The sequence below is a fragment of the Hippopotamus amphibius genome, chromosome 2 (assembly GCF_030028045.1).
Source record: "Hippopotamus amphibius kiboko isolate mHipAmp2 chromosome 2, mHipAmp2.hap2, whole genome shotgun sequence".
NCBI classification, from domain to species: domain Eukaryota; kingdom Metazoa; phylum Chordata; class Mammalia; order Artiodactyla; family Hippopotamidae; genus Hippopotamus; species Hippopotamus amphibius.
Window position 1 is genome coordinate 194,831,003 of NC_080187.1, and position 14,880 is coordinate 194,845,882.

General features: G+C 38.5%; 1 protein-coding gene across 4 annotated transcripts in view; it reads right to left on the bottom strand.

Annotated features, from left to right (window-relative positions):
* MYO5A (myosin VA) overlaps positions 1 to 14,880 on the bottom strand; it is a 187,015-nt gene that overhangs the window by 96,228 nt on the left and 75,907 nt on the right. For 3 of the 4 annotated variants that reach the window (XM_057722275.1, XM_057722274.1, XM_057722277.1), the window contains 3 exons: positions 7,488 to 7,644; positions 2,634 to 2,777; positions 217 to 298 (listed from right to left, as the gene is read on the bottom strand). In XM_057722275.1, the coding sequence (XP_057578258.1) occupies positions 217 to 298; positions 2,634 to 2,777; positions 7,488 to 7,644 (383 nt within the window). The remainder of the gene's footprint in view (positions 1 to 216; positions 299 to 2,633; positions 2,778 to 7,487; positions 7,645 to 14,880) is intronic. The other variant, XM_057722276.1, reaches the window with a different exon arrangement.

A 14,880-nucleotide genomic window follows, 5' to 3' on the forward strand; every position in this document is an offset into this window, starting at 1 on the left:
AAGAAGTACCAACTCAAGGCCAGTCTTGTTCCATTTATACAGCAAATCCCCCTTTCCCAATCCCATGGGTTATCTTGAAGCCAGCTGTAGACCTCTTATCATTTCATCCATAAATATTTCAGTATGAGATAATTTCCTTTTTAAGAAGTAAATTTATGAACTCAGAAATTAACAAAAAACAATACCAGCACAATAAATCTAATGCCACATTCATACCTAATCGCAGCATTTTAAACTCAGGTAACTTTGCTGAGGCACAAAGCTGATAGAAGATGTGATAGTTTCTCTCCTCTTCTGCCTTTGAAATAAGAAGAGTTTTTAATTACAGTATTTTAATCTAAAACCCAGAAAATTCAATCATAAACATGAAATTTTAATGTTTAATTATCTCATTTGGTGAAATAAATTGTCCTCTCCAAAATTTCCTAATATATATCTACAATTATTAAACTTTGTGATTTATTAGCTACGTGCATCTGTGTGAGTGTGTATCTGTTGGTCACATTCAACATAATATACCTGATAGTAATGCTTTTTGAAGTAATGAACAGCTTGCTATATGGCATTGTCATAAGAGATCAGTGCCTTTGGGAGAAGCTAACCCCCCTCCCCGCCCCCCACCATACTTAATATTCTCTCACAGTACATCTTAGATTTATGATCTTCCTAACACTCTGACCGAAAAAAAAAAATCCCATCTTTGCCATCCACTGTAGTTGTTTTTAAGAAATTCACAAATGCACTATACCGTCCATGTTATTTTAGTTTATATATTTAAAAATCAATAAAAATATTTTTAAGAGAAAATAAATGATGTACAGTTCTAAAGTCATTTCTTAGTATTTTCTGACAGTCTTTTCCCACATATATATTTTAAGAATACAGTTGTAGTAATACTGTTCATATAAAACTGAATCCTCATACTCTATCATCATAGCCTTGAATTCTGCAGTGTATTCAGCTGACTGAAGAAGAGAGCAACTAAGGCCAAGGTCAGGCTTGACGCCCAACAGGGGCTGGTGCCTGGTAAAGAAAACTTATTACATGGACAGAAGACACTAAACAAATTAACAAGATACCAATGACCACAGCATGAATAGGCAAGAGATCAGGTGGTTCAGTACACAGGCAACTGGAAAAGCAGGGGGATCTGCAGAAATGCTCTGGTCTTCTTTTTACATGAAGGACAATATCAAGTATGCTCTTTCTGACTGTTTGATTAGCTTTGATATAACCAAACATCCTCAACATTATATAGCCTTGGGGGTTGGAGAATAGTTAGAATTGCTTCAGTGTTTTCAGATAACACAATAAGGATTAGGCCTTTACATTTTGTCTTAAGCACTACTAACCTCTGGTCACCATACCCATTTTCCCTTTAATCATCTACCTGTCAATCAAATCTGTACTATTTAGACTCAATCACCTATTTCCCCCACTGTTTTTTCTGGCTACTAAACATTTTTTTTAACCTATTCAAGCATACATGTGTGCACAGCAACACTGCTCTGTGCGTATCTAGATATTAGACCAATGAAGGAGGGTGACTATTGCTTCACTATACAAATCAGATATTACATTTAGGTAGCCACAAATCAGACACACTCCCAAAGTCAAAGCCAGGAGAGCTCTAGGCTGCCCAAACTCATGACTTTCAGTATGTCCAAGAGAATTTCAAGGCTTTAACAGACTTGTACAATGGAAATTGTAGACTTTGCTCTGTGGCGGTGCCAGGGCTATTTGAACCTCAGTGAGGAGGGCATCCAGTAAAGGGACCACAGGAACTCCATCTCACAGCATGCAATGGATCACCAGGAGTCCTACACTGGGAGTTTTCCAATGATAAGTCCACATTCCCTAAGTATACCTATAGCATGTAAATGCCTGCCTGCCAGTGCTGTAATGCATTTCCCATTTACAAATACATTTTACACTTACAGTTACAGTGTTGCTATATTTCCCACTTACAAATAAAAAAAGAGTGAGAGTGGGAGTTCCCTGTTGAGGATTACGGACTTTCACTGCCACGGCCCTGGTTCAGTCCCTGGTCAGAGAACGGAGACCCGGCAAGCTGCGGGCGCACCCTACCGCCCCCACCCCCACCCCCAAAAGGAGTAAGAGCATATGTGTGAATGCAAGTCTGGCGCTGATACACAGACTTGAGTGTGTTCTTTGACAGTAGTTTACAACTCAGTGGTGAAGATCTTTTAAGCCTCATTATTCTATCTAAACAATGTCATATTCTGAGAGAAGGGAGGAGAAAGGACAAGGATAATTTTTTTCTTGAACTGAGTTCCAACGGTAGCTCATTGACGCATAGACCAATGTTTTCTCTATCAACTGGGAAATGTGACAGACAAGACTAAATTAATAGCACCTCTTCTTAGCTAAGCTTTTCCTACAGGCATCTGGAGGACACAGTCAAAACCATTAAACTTAAATCACTGCCCGTCCCGAAGACTATCAATCTAAGGGGTATCCTCTGGCAGGCACTGTTTTACATGCTTCAGTCCAAGTGTGGTTTATTGTAATAGTGTCATAACATGCTCAAGAACATCTGAAATAAAGTGCACACCAACAAGCATGAGCTCTGGAATTAGATGGCAATCTATACATATACCTGCCGGGCTTACCTGGAATACCACTCTGGATTTCTCTAAAAGGTAAGTTCTCATATTGGCACCAATGATTCGATATCTCTTATCAAAACCAATCTCAATGTATTTCCCAAAACGGCTGCTATTATCATTCCTGGTTGTTTTAGCATTTCCGATTGACTAAGAGAAAAGGCGGAAAAAAATAAGGTTTTAGAAGTGCCGTTCATGTCCTGACATTTACGGATTTGTTCAGGGAGAAAAAGAACTCTTAAAAACAGAACCAATTTTGCCCCTGCAGGCACAACTGTGTGTTTTACTCACTGTATAGCCACACGGGTATATACGAATAGTCCGCATTGGTTATTATGTTCACACAAATTATTTTCAGAAACAGCAGACCTGAGCCCAGTGGCTGGGAGGTCTTTATCCACCATTTGTGACACGGAACATATTCATGTCAGTAAAGGAAAAGAACGAACGGGACCAGGGGCTGCCTAGGCACAAGCCCCCTTAGTTAAATAACAGGGTTTTGGTTTCTTGAAAAACTTAGTCTGTGTAAATAAGCTGGCTAAGACAAATTAAAATTTTCTTGGAAATACTGCTCTGGTGTTCAGGGTCTCTTTAGCCAGGAGGCCCAGCTGGACTGCTTACTAGTGGAGTGTTAGTAATTACCCACTCAATTCAAAGCCACTTTCAGAAACCAGAGACGGTAAAATTTGGCTTTGGATTTTGACAGTTGTATCTAACTTGCAAGACATCTGCTACAGAATGCAAAGAACGTAACTTTCTGCTAAATTTTTAACATAATCGTAAAAATTTAAATGCCATATGCACTGCTTTCTGATTTAGGTAGTATGCATATATAAATTCTTCTTTCAAGGCAAAGCAAAAAACATGCTGTAGTTAGAAATGCAGGTGTTCACATAGTGCATATATTAAGTGCTTAATAAGGTAAGTTCAGATAATTAATATCTTTCACTATGCAAAGCCTGTGACTATTAGGATTAGTATATTGGAAACCAGAGCAGAAAGAAAGATATGAAAATGCTCTGGAGCATTAAGAAAGCAATACCAAAAAACCCAACCCAACCCAAACCAAACCAAACAAACAAAACCCTCTAAAAAACCCCAAAGCAATACAAACACAAGTGATGAAAACAGTAGTAACATAGCCACAAAAGTCAACACATTAGAGTCGCTGATCAATCAAAGAAAACATATTTTCACTCCCTGAAATACCAGACAGGTATTGCCCTGTTTTGGCACTGAGAAAACTGCTAAATTTCAGATTAACATTATAGTTGGAAAGAATGGCTGGAAGCTATCTTCCCAGAAAAACTTGATATTACAAAAAGCACAACCAAAGGTCTCCACATATTCCATTTTTATTTTGTTTAGAAGATGAAATTAATGGATAAATGCAAAATATTCTTTCAACACAACATGTTCTGTCAAAGAGCAGATGAAAATTTACACTCAATAGCAGTGGCAGCAACAGTAATAGTTATTGAGTGATTAGCAGGCACTGTCCTAAGCACTTTCCCCAGCAACTAAGCAAGTTGGGGGAGGATGGTCCACAGCTTCTCCTCCCTCCTGGACTCTTATCCCAACCTCCATATGTCATCTCCTCCCAACCCCCACCCCTAACTACTTAGAGTGGGGATAGGAGTGGCCAACTTGCCAAAATAATACTACACTCTGTGAGAAGAAGCAGTGTGTAGGCCAGGGTTGAAACAGACCCTTCTGTCTTTGAGTACAAGGTATATAAACATATAGCAAAGAATGGTAGAAGGAGTAAATGAAATAGAAGTCTGAAGATCTGGGTATCACCCCAGGCCTACCACCAACTTGCCATCATTTAACCCTCTGAAGAGCATTAGTGTTCCCAGGTGTAAACTGACTAGAACAGACGAGCTCTAGGGTCGCTTTCAAAAATAAAACTATTTGATTCTAAGCATTTAACCCAATATGGAAAGAAAGTTCTGTATATAAGAGTGCCTTTTGTCCATTCCCCCCAATTGCTCCCTCTGCCTTATAAGTACTATATTCATAGCAGCCTCCCTAATACTATTTTCATTTCAATCAGCAAGAAACTGTTAAAGGAAAGAAGTTTTGTGGTCTTGATTTTACTGTTGATTTCAGTGAAATGTTTAGTGGATTACCCTTCTTTACTAAATGGAGATGAAAATCTTCAATTACAGTTATTGAAGGGGAAAAAGAACTATTAAGACCCAGTGTGTCTCCAACATCTTCCCTGTCCCCATCTTAGGATGAAAATTTCTATAAAAAAGGGTGAAAAAGAAAATGTCATAAAATTGAGCAAAAAAGAATGATTTATTTCTCTGTACATCATTCGCATTTTGCAAAAGGAGCCTATGCCGAGGATGAAGAGCTTGCTTTCTAAAGGATAACATGCAAATCCCATAAGCCACTGGGCTGTGATGTTCAAGGTGTGGGATGCTGGTGATCACTGGAGACACAGACATGCCTGTCCTGACATCACAGTGAAGGGCTCTGATATGGAGACATAATCTTGAGGCAGGTTTAAAAGCTACACGTTTTCTAGGCCACATATTCAATATTTTACCTATATTTTGTTTCTGTAACTGGAAACCCTCTGTCATCATTCTTCAGCCCTATATTCCATTTTAATCTTTCAAACTGGGATGCCCTCATTTGTAGCTGTTGAAAATTAGTTCTTTCTTTAACAAATTTTCTTAATCCAAATTCCTGCAGAGAAACTAAACAATAATATAGCATGAAGTAGCTAAGTGCTGTCTTTAAAAAATTTTTTTAATAAATTAAAAAATTTTTTAAAGTATAACTGGACTTCCCTGGTGGCGCAGCAGTTAAGAATCCGCCTGCCAATGCAGGGGACACAGGTTCAATCCCTGGTCCGGGAAGATCCCACATGCCGCAGAGCAACTAAGCCCGTGCACCACAACTACTGAGCCTGCAAGCTATAATTATTGAGCCTGCGTGCCACAACTACTGAAGTCTGCATGCCTAGAGCCCGTGCTCTGCAACAAGCCTCCTCAATGCCGCAACTAGAGAAAGCCTGTGCACAGCAACAAAGACCCAATGCAGCCAATAAATTAAAAAAAAAAAGTATAACTGATGCCTTTATCTTTGTTTATCCTAGCAAACGGTAAATTCCTTATAATTGCATATTAAAAAATAGTATCTGTAGCCATTCCAAATTTTTAATATCACTCCTACTAACACAACTCAACTCTGTGTTGTAGAAAAAACAGTGTAGCTATTTTTTGAAAGAGAATATAGCAGGGTCACAAAATATTTCATTCAACTTGACATATTCCAGAAGCTTCATTCCAGGCTTATGTTATTATATGGTCTAGGCCTAGAAGAGATGGGATTTCCTGATGCCATCGTAATCAAGACTTCAAGATCTTCTAACATTAGGGACTAAGAACGGCCTAAACTACTGCCAGATACCAAGTATTCGTTATGATCAAAACCACTCAAAATAATGGTAGAAAGTAAAACCCTGTTGTTTTCTGAACCAAAATCAGAAACTGGCTATACAGATTATATTTTCGCAATATTAACACAAGTGGGATCCACCACTATATCTGTAGCTTAAATTCTTTCAAAATCTTAATATTTGCTTAAAATCTTGACTACCCTCTTTTGGCATAAGCATCTGTTTTCTCCTGTCCATGTTATTACAGAAAACGTTTCCAGTTCTCTTTCTATAGCTCACCCGGCCCAGAGGCTCTTAATTTCCCCAGCATCTCTCATTTTCTCAATCCCAGGAATAGATGTCCTGCTGCACTAGAGGGTAGCTCTATGAGCAAGGGGTCACAGCATACTATTCTGAAGTGTCACACACAGCACTGCACACCAGGCACAATTACCTCTGGACTGATTAGTGCAAAAACCATTTGTACCACTGCACCAGGCCAGTTCTAAACGCCATCTGTGTTTGGGTGACAAATAAGGCTTGACAAAGGAAAAAAAACAAGAATAAAGAATGCTGATTTGTATTTTTAATAAGAAAGGTTTGTTTCTGCATGTCCAAAGTAATTTCTCTCCATTTACTGAGACTTATTTTCTCCATTTAATGGGACTACTTACAAAAATGTAACTTTCCTAAAATCATATAATACACAAATAATTCTCTAATTATGAACCCTGAAATACTCAAATTCTCACAGAAAAATATCTATTTTCTTTGGCATGAGCATGCCTACTTTGTATACACAGTCCACTTTTGAAAGGACAACCTTTCACAGATCTTCCTTTTTCCAGAATTTATAATATTGAATTCCTTTTTCTAACCTAAAGCTGTGTGATATGCTTGACAGAAATAAGTGGGAAAATGCTTACAAGATTATGATTTAAATTTATAGTTCATGTCTAGAAAAATATAAAAACTTACAGCTGAACAGTTTGGATTAAGTACAGAAAATTAAATGTGGGCAAAGGAACAATGAAACTCACTCATGTTTGAGCGTAGTGAATCCTATGTTTCAGAAGGAGCTTAAATAAGCTCAGGACTGCGGGAAAAGAAGGAACTTACACTTCCAGTACAAGGAGCAACAGATGCAAGTCAATTAACTGGGAGAAAAGAAACTTTAGGAAACGAAGAGCCATTGCCATCTACTTAGAGGCAACAATTCAATGGTGGGTTAAAAATGCAGGTTTATGGAATAAAGTAGATTCCTCTATAGCTAGACTTTACTCAAAATGTCTACCTTACTGAATTTTTACTTTTCCTAGATATCTTACTAACATCTGGAAAAGTATTTTCCTACTATTAGTGAATGGGAGATCCCACTTTCTGATATGTGCTGTATCAACCAATGTTTTGAGCATGTTTCTTAATGAGAGAACACAGTAAGAAGGCCATGGGTGCTGCTGGCTCACCTCCATGATGGGGTTGGATGCCAACACCTTTTCCTCAACATTGGCTTCACTAGCGGAACCACTTACAGTTGCAAAGTATCGCATGGCATACTTAGCTGAGACTGTTTTTCCTGCCCCAGACTCTCCACTTACAATGATGGACTGATTTCGTTCATCTCTGTAAAACAAAGAAGAGTAAGTGAAAGTGCTGCCCACTTCTGAATGTGATTAACACTATTTTCTCTTAAGTTCTCATCAATGAGCCATGGTGAGTTCCTGCTGGTTCACACATGTAAAAACGTGGAAAGGAACCTAAGAATGACATTTCATAATAAAAACAACACTTATAAACTAACAATGAACAGAGAGGGAGAAGAAGATATCAAGCACTAAATTAAAGAGCATCACATCTAAGGATGAATCTGTAATAGTCTCTGAATTTTTTGTGTGTACCTATCTCAAACATATTACTTTATTCCTAGAGAAGTATTTTGGTATATTATAGTACTGTTGTCAACCACCTTCAGAAGAGACAGGAGTTACAGCAAACAAATTTAGAAGAAAATACTACCTAATTAAAATTAAAAACTGTCTACTAGCTAACAGTCCATAAAGCAGTGTCTGCCACAAACTCCAGCTCTTGCTAAAGTATCCTCATTACCAGAGAAGAAATGGTTCATTTGTTGGCTGATTCATTCTAATATGTTAGAACTGGGATGTCCCTGGTAGTGCAGTGGTTAAGAATCCACATGCCAATGCAGGGGACATGGGTTCAGTCTCTGGTCCGGGAAGATTACACATGCTGCGGAGCAACTAAGCCCACTCATCACAACTACTGAGTCCGCTCGCCACAACTACTGAGCCCATGCACCACAACTACTGAAGCCCGTGTGCCTAGAGCCCGTGCTCCGCAACAAGAGAAGCCACCACAATGAGAAGTCCATGCACCACAAGGAAGAGCAGCCCTCGCTCAATGCAACTAGAGAATGCCTGTGTGTGGCATCGAAGACCCAACACAGCCAAAAAAAAAAAAAAAAAGTTAGAACTCAAAGACTATCTACTATTACATCTTTCATTCATTCATACAATGACTCAAAACTCTAGGTGATGAACTTACTCATAAGACTGTCATTTCTTTGAGGATAAGACCTATGTTACCATATTGTTAATATCCAGCACCTAGTCCAGAGTCTGACATATCACAAATACTCAGTAAATGTGTATTGGTTCTAAGTAAATAAAACTTTAATAACCAATCTAGCCTAAGAACAAAACTGCTTTGGTTACGATTTCAACTGGGACAGAAGCAGGAAACTTCCACTTTCTAAGATGAAACCAGCAGTCAGCTTCAATCCGTCAAATTAACTGAACGACATAAAGGTAGTATCATTTGTGCCCTTAATGTTCAGAGCGACAAGATGGCTTCAAAGGTTTTTAGTGGAAGTATCCTATAAGGCCACAAGATTAAGAGGTTATTTCACTACAGAAGATGATCTTTTTATCTTTTAAAAGAGATTTATTTATCCAACAAACATTTAGCAAATACCTACTGCGTGCCAAACATTGTGCCAAATACTAGGGATACAAGTTTAAAAAGCCATGAGGTTGATGATCTGAGAGGAATGATAAACCAATAATTAAAGATTATAATATATGTGATACGGTATTGAGAGGAGGAATAGGTGATCAGGGAAGGCTTCCTGGAGATGATACCTTAGCAAAGTCTAGAAGATGAGTAAGAGAAAGCAAGCAAGGGAAGAGGAAGTTAGGAAGGAAACATTCCAGGGAAAGGAGATAACATAAATGAAGGCTCAGATGCATGAGAAATTAGGAAACATCAGATAATTTAATTTGGCTTGAACATGAAGTAATGACAGATAAGGTTGCAGAGGTTAACAAGAACAGGATTTTAAAGATTTTACGTGAGATGTTAAGGAATTTGAGTTTACCTAAAGGTCATGGAGTGCTACTGCAGGGTTTTAAACAGAAAATAAATAATCTAATTAGTAAAAACATTCTGGCAGCAATGTGAATATGGGCGGCAGGGGCTCCAGCTGAAAAGGTATAAAAGCCTGAACAAAGATTGTGGTGGTCATGACTAAGAGAGGCAGATGGGTGTGAGAGACACCAGAGTTGTAGAATCAAAAGTACTTGCAATGTGTTTCCAAAGTAGAAAGATTTTTCTATGGTAAATGTTGTTTTTTTTTGTTGAGAAATGGTTGTCACTGCATTATTTTACAAACTTTGAAAAATACAATGGGAGTACCCAACTCAGGCCTGATTAAGTACATTCATATCACACTACCAGGGCCTGTATGCAGCCTGTTCAGATGCTCTGACACCTGTACTGTGGGGAAATGAAAATAAATGTTTCCCGGAGAAACATCCAATTCCTGCTGAGAAGTCTGTCACTGACTATCAGATCTTCTCATGTCAATCTGACTTTTCTGTTCCATCAGTACAAAGCCTATGAAATTAATATAAAGATGCCATAACAGAAAGTCAATGTTTTCCAGTTATACATATATATTCTTTTTTATATTCTTTTCCATTATGGTTTGTCATAGGATATTGAATATAGTTCTCTGTTGCTATATAGTAGGACCTTGTTGTTTATCCATTCTATACTTATAAAAGCCTACATCTGCTAACCCCAACCTCCAACTCCTCCCCTCCCCCAACTCCCTGCCCCTTGGCAACCACCAGTCTGTCCTCTATGTCCATAATTCTGTTTCTGTTTCATAGATAAGTTCATTTGTGTCATATTTTAGATTCCACACATAAGTGATATCATATGGTATTTGTCTTTCTCTCAGAAATAGCCAATTTTATCTTATTTCAGAGACTGCCCAAACAAATGCAAGAAGGGGCCACTCCAAGGAAAGGGCTGGCAACAGGGTCCACAAGAATAAAACCAGACGAGAGGCTAAAATGGACAGAGAGAGAATGCAGACATGAGACTCCGTGATGATGAAGACTGTGATGACAGTAGCAGCTTATATTTAAATAGTGTTTTCCATAGTGCTTTCTACATTTATCATCTAATGTAATTTTCACCTCTGAAGTAAGCATGATAAATATTACCTTTTATTCACTGGGGGAGACAATAACACAGAGAGGTCCAGATGGCTTATCCAACCTTAGAGCAGAGCTGGGTTGTTACACTCCACATCTCTTAGTTTCCAGAGGAAAAGTCTATACTATGCTCCTTCTGCTTTGCTACAAGCTCCTTCCCATAGTCTGCCCTCCACTAGAAAGAGTAAAAGACTTATGCTTTGGTACCCATGAAACTGAAAGGTAACAAATGTGTACAACAGAATGCCTTAAATGTAAAGCTAGACAATCTAGTACAAGTGTTCTGTTTTAAAGGTGATAAAACTAAGGCCCAGGGGAACCTGAGGATTTAAGCTTATATAGCTATTTATTGCTGGAGCTGTGACTAGGATAGATATCTTTTCTATTACGCTAAGGTTATGAATATAACTCTCTAATTTATTTCAAGAAAACTCATAAATGAAAATTAATCAATAAAATTTATTTGCTCTACCATTCACAAGGGAGGAAAAAAATACCAAATCAAAGCAATCAATATCACTTGGTTTTAAGGAAACAAAAAGAAAAAAAAACCAAATCCTGATGTTTTAAGGAAAATAATATTGTGATTTAGTTATCAGAGAGCTGTCAGTTTCAGCATGAGAAAAGACTGGCAAGAATGTGAGGCAAGAATGTGAAACAAAAATATGAGAAGACAAACAGACAGCAGCCCACTGAGTTCTTCTCCTCCATAAGCCAACAGAACTGTTAAAATTAAGAGGCTAGTCTATGAAGGTATTCTATGAGGCGCTGTTCTCTGTAAGGGGCGAGTTCAGAAAGGAGTCATGAGTCAAGGATCCTGATTATGCTACTGCTCTGGACGTGTGTCTACTGGGGAAGAATCTCTCGTGTCAGCTTTGCTTTAAGGATAGATGTTGAAAATGCCACTTCAACCTTAAAGATCTAAAATAGAACTGATCCCCTACACTTCTTCCTCCCACCCTCCCACCCTACATGTACAACCTGCTCTGCCTGCAGTCTCTCCCAACTCAGTAACTCCAACCTTTAGGTGCTCAGACCAAATACTTCTCTTTTTCTCTCATACCCCCACATAAGCAAGCCTCGGTACATTCTAGCTTAAAAATTTATCCAGAATCCATCTACTTCTTACCATCTCCAATTATATTCTCCACAATTAGATTATCATTAGCTCTTGCTTGGATTAATGCAAAATCCTCCTAACTAGTTTCCTGGATTTGGCCCTTGTCGCCATTACAGTCTGTCCTTTTTCTTTTTTTCCCCTAACTTCACTTTTTTTTTAATATAAATTTATTTATTTATTTGTTTGTTTGTTTACTGCATTGGGTCTTCATTGCTGCACATGGGCTTTCTCTAATTGCAGCGGGCAGGGGCTACTCTTCTTTGTGGTGCGCGGGCTCCTCAGCGCGGTAGCTTCTCTTGTTGCGGAGCATGGGCTCTAGTCATGCGGGCTTCAGTAGTTGCAGCAGATGGGCTCAATAGTTGTGGCTCACAGGTTTGGTTGCTCTGTGGTATGTGGTATCTTCCTGGGGCAGGGATCAAACCCGTGTCCCCTGCACTGGCAGGCAGATTTTTAACTGCTGCACCACCTAGTAAGTCCCTCTAACTTTACTTTTGATATGATTTCAAACTTATAGAAAACTGCAAAAATAGTAAAATGAACTCCTGTATACGCTCTACTCAGATTCACCAATTGTTTAGGTTTTGCTCATTTGTTTCATAAATGTCTCTGTGTCTCTTATTCTGCTATTTTCTGAAACATTTGAGAGTAAGCTATAGACATGATGACTCCTACATATTTTAGAGTATATTTCCTGAGAACAACAACATTGGTCTTACATACCTACCGTGATCAAAATCAGGAAATGTAATGTTGATATAATAGTATTATTTAATCTACAGTCTTTATTCCAATTTTGTCAATCATCCAGCAATGTCCCCAACAAAGTTACGTTCCCTCCCCCAACATCAAGGATTCAACTCCAAATATTCACTGCATTTAACTGGCATGTTTCCTCTATCTCCTTAACCAGGAACAGTTCCTCAGTCTTTCTTTGATTTTTTTGACCTTGATAATTTTGAAGAGTATATAGTTATTTTGTAGTATGCACCTCATTTTCAACTTTTCTGAGTTTCCTCATGATTAGGTTCAGGATATATATTTTTGGTAGGAATCTGTCATCAATTTTTAACACAGCTGCCAGATCATGCCATTCCTCTGCTCAAAACAGAGAAAAAAGTCAAATTTGCTACAACAGTCTTCAAGGCTTTGTATGGTCTTTGCAATTGCTAATCTCTCTGTCTGGAATAGTCTTCCCCCAGATATGTGAACGGCTTGCTTTCTCCTTTCCTTTGTGTTATTACTCAAAAGACAGCTTTTCTATGGAGTTGGCTAAGTTGAGACCAAATTCTATACATAAAAACAAACATCTAAGGAGAGCCAGGAAAATAATGAAAAGACAAACTATGAGGGGGTTTAGTGGGATCAGACACTAAAACATACTACAGAGCCACTATAATCAAAACAGTGTGGTACTGGGACATGAAAAAGAAAGTGGAAAGAATAGAGCCAAGAAATTGACTTAAGAGCATAAGAAAATTTAGGATATGATGAACTTTAGGTGGCATCTGAAATAATTGGGGCAGAGATGGGCTTCTTAATAAGTGATGCTAAGATAACTGGGTAGCCATTTGGAAAAAAGATAAATTTAGATCCATATCTCTCATCATACAAAAGTATAAATTTCAATGGGATCAGTGATCTAAAGGTAAATTACAAAACAATACGAGAACTAGAAGAAAAGATTAAATCCTCTTTTACCTTGGTGTATGGAAAGGTTTTCTAACAATGACTCAAAATCCAGAGCAATAAAAAAAAAAGATGAATAAATTAATATGGAAAAGGACACTATAAACAAAATTGAATTGGGAGGAAGTATTTGCAATATATAACACAGGTAAAGGGTATATATATACCTAATATATGTATATATATATATATATATATATATATTTTTTTTTTTTTTTTAAAACTCTTAAAATTGAGGATCAGGGACTTCCCTGGTGGTGCAGTGGTTAAGAATCTGCCTGTCAATGCAGGGGACACAGGTTCAATCCTTGATCCAGGAAGATCCCACATATTGCAGAACAACTAAGCCCCCGAGCCATGACTACTGAGCCCACGTGCTGCAACTACTGAAGCCCCTGCACCTAGAACTGTGCTCCCCAACAAGAGACGCCACCGCAATGAGAGGTCCACGGACTGCAACAAAGAGTAGCCTCTGCTTGCTGCAACTACAGAAAGCCTGTGCGTAGCAACGAAGACCCAATGCAGCCAAATATAAATAAAATTAAATTTAAAAAAATGAGGATCAAAGAAACAAAAACACAGCAGAACAATGGAACAAGACATGAATGGACAATTCAGCCCATAAACAAAGAAACAAACAAAAATGAAATTGCTCTTAAACATATGAAAAGTTCAAACTTACTCATATTTAAAGAAATGCAGATGTAAACAACATTAAGATACCATTAAATTGGCAAGAACTAAAAAGAAAGATTACACATTCTGTTGATAAGGCTAGGCACTGTTGAACATTTTTGGCAGGAATGCAAACCAGAACAACTCTTCTAGAGGGAATTTGGTAGTATATGTACACGTACCTTTTGACCTACCAACACCACTTTTAGCAACTTACCTTGAAGCTACACCTCTAAAAATACAAAAATATGCTCCACCTCCAGCCTGTCTTCTTAAAGGCCAGTCAAGGTTACTGCAATAGCACTGAACGTTGTGTAACCCAACGCAGGCAAATCAGCCTTTGGAGATGAGACTGTGTACACTGTGAAGCCAAATATTCAGAACTTCACCCCTGCTGTGTACTAGCTGAGAGGTCCCAAATCCAGCAGCACCTCCATCTGCTTATACACAGATTTTGATTTTCAAATCATTGTGTCACAAGTCACCAGGCCATGATGTTTAGCTCAAACAGCACTGTGCTGACATGGGGGCCATAGGTCCCAAGAGTAACCAGGTCCTGGCCTGCAGTAAAAACACTGATTTTGGATGTGAAGACACATTTAACCAGACCTTCTACCCCAGCACAGGAATTCCTGTGATGCCAAGTTGGTAGAAAATAGCTCTGCAACAGATATAAACCTAAACTTCCAAAGCCTGTCAGTGATCAGGTTCTGCACCCTCCTCCTGAAAGTGTTTAATCCGATCATGGCGCTGTGGCTGTGGTCCAGTTGAGGTTGCCAAGAATGTGAGAGTCCCCTGTTCCACCTCCCTTTGCTCCCCATCACCATGTCCCTCTTCAAGCAGAGAGGTTCACTCTCT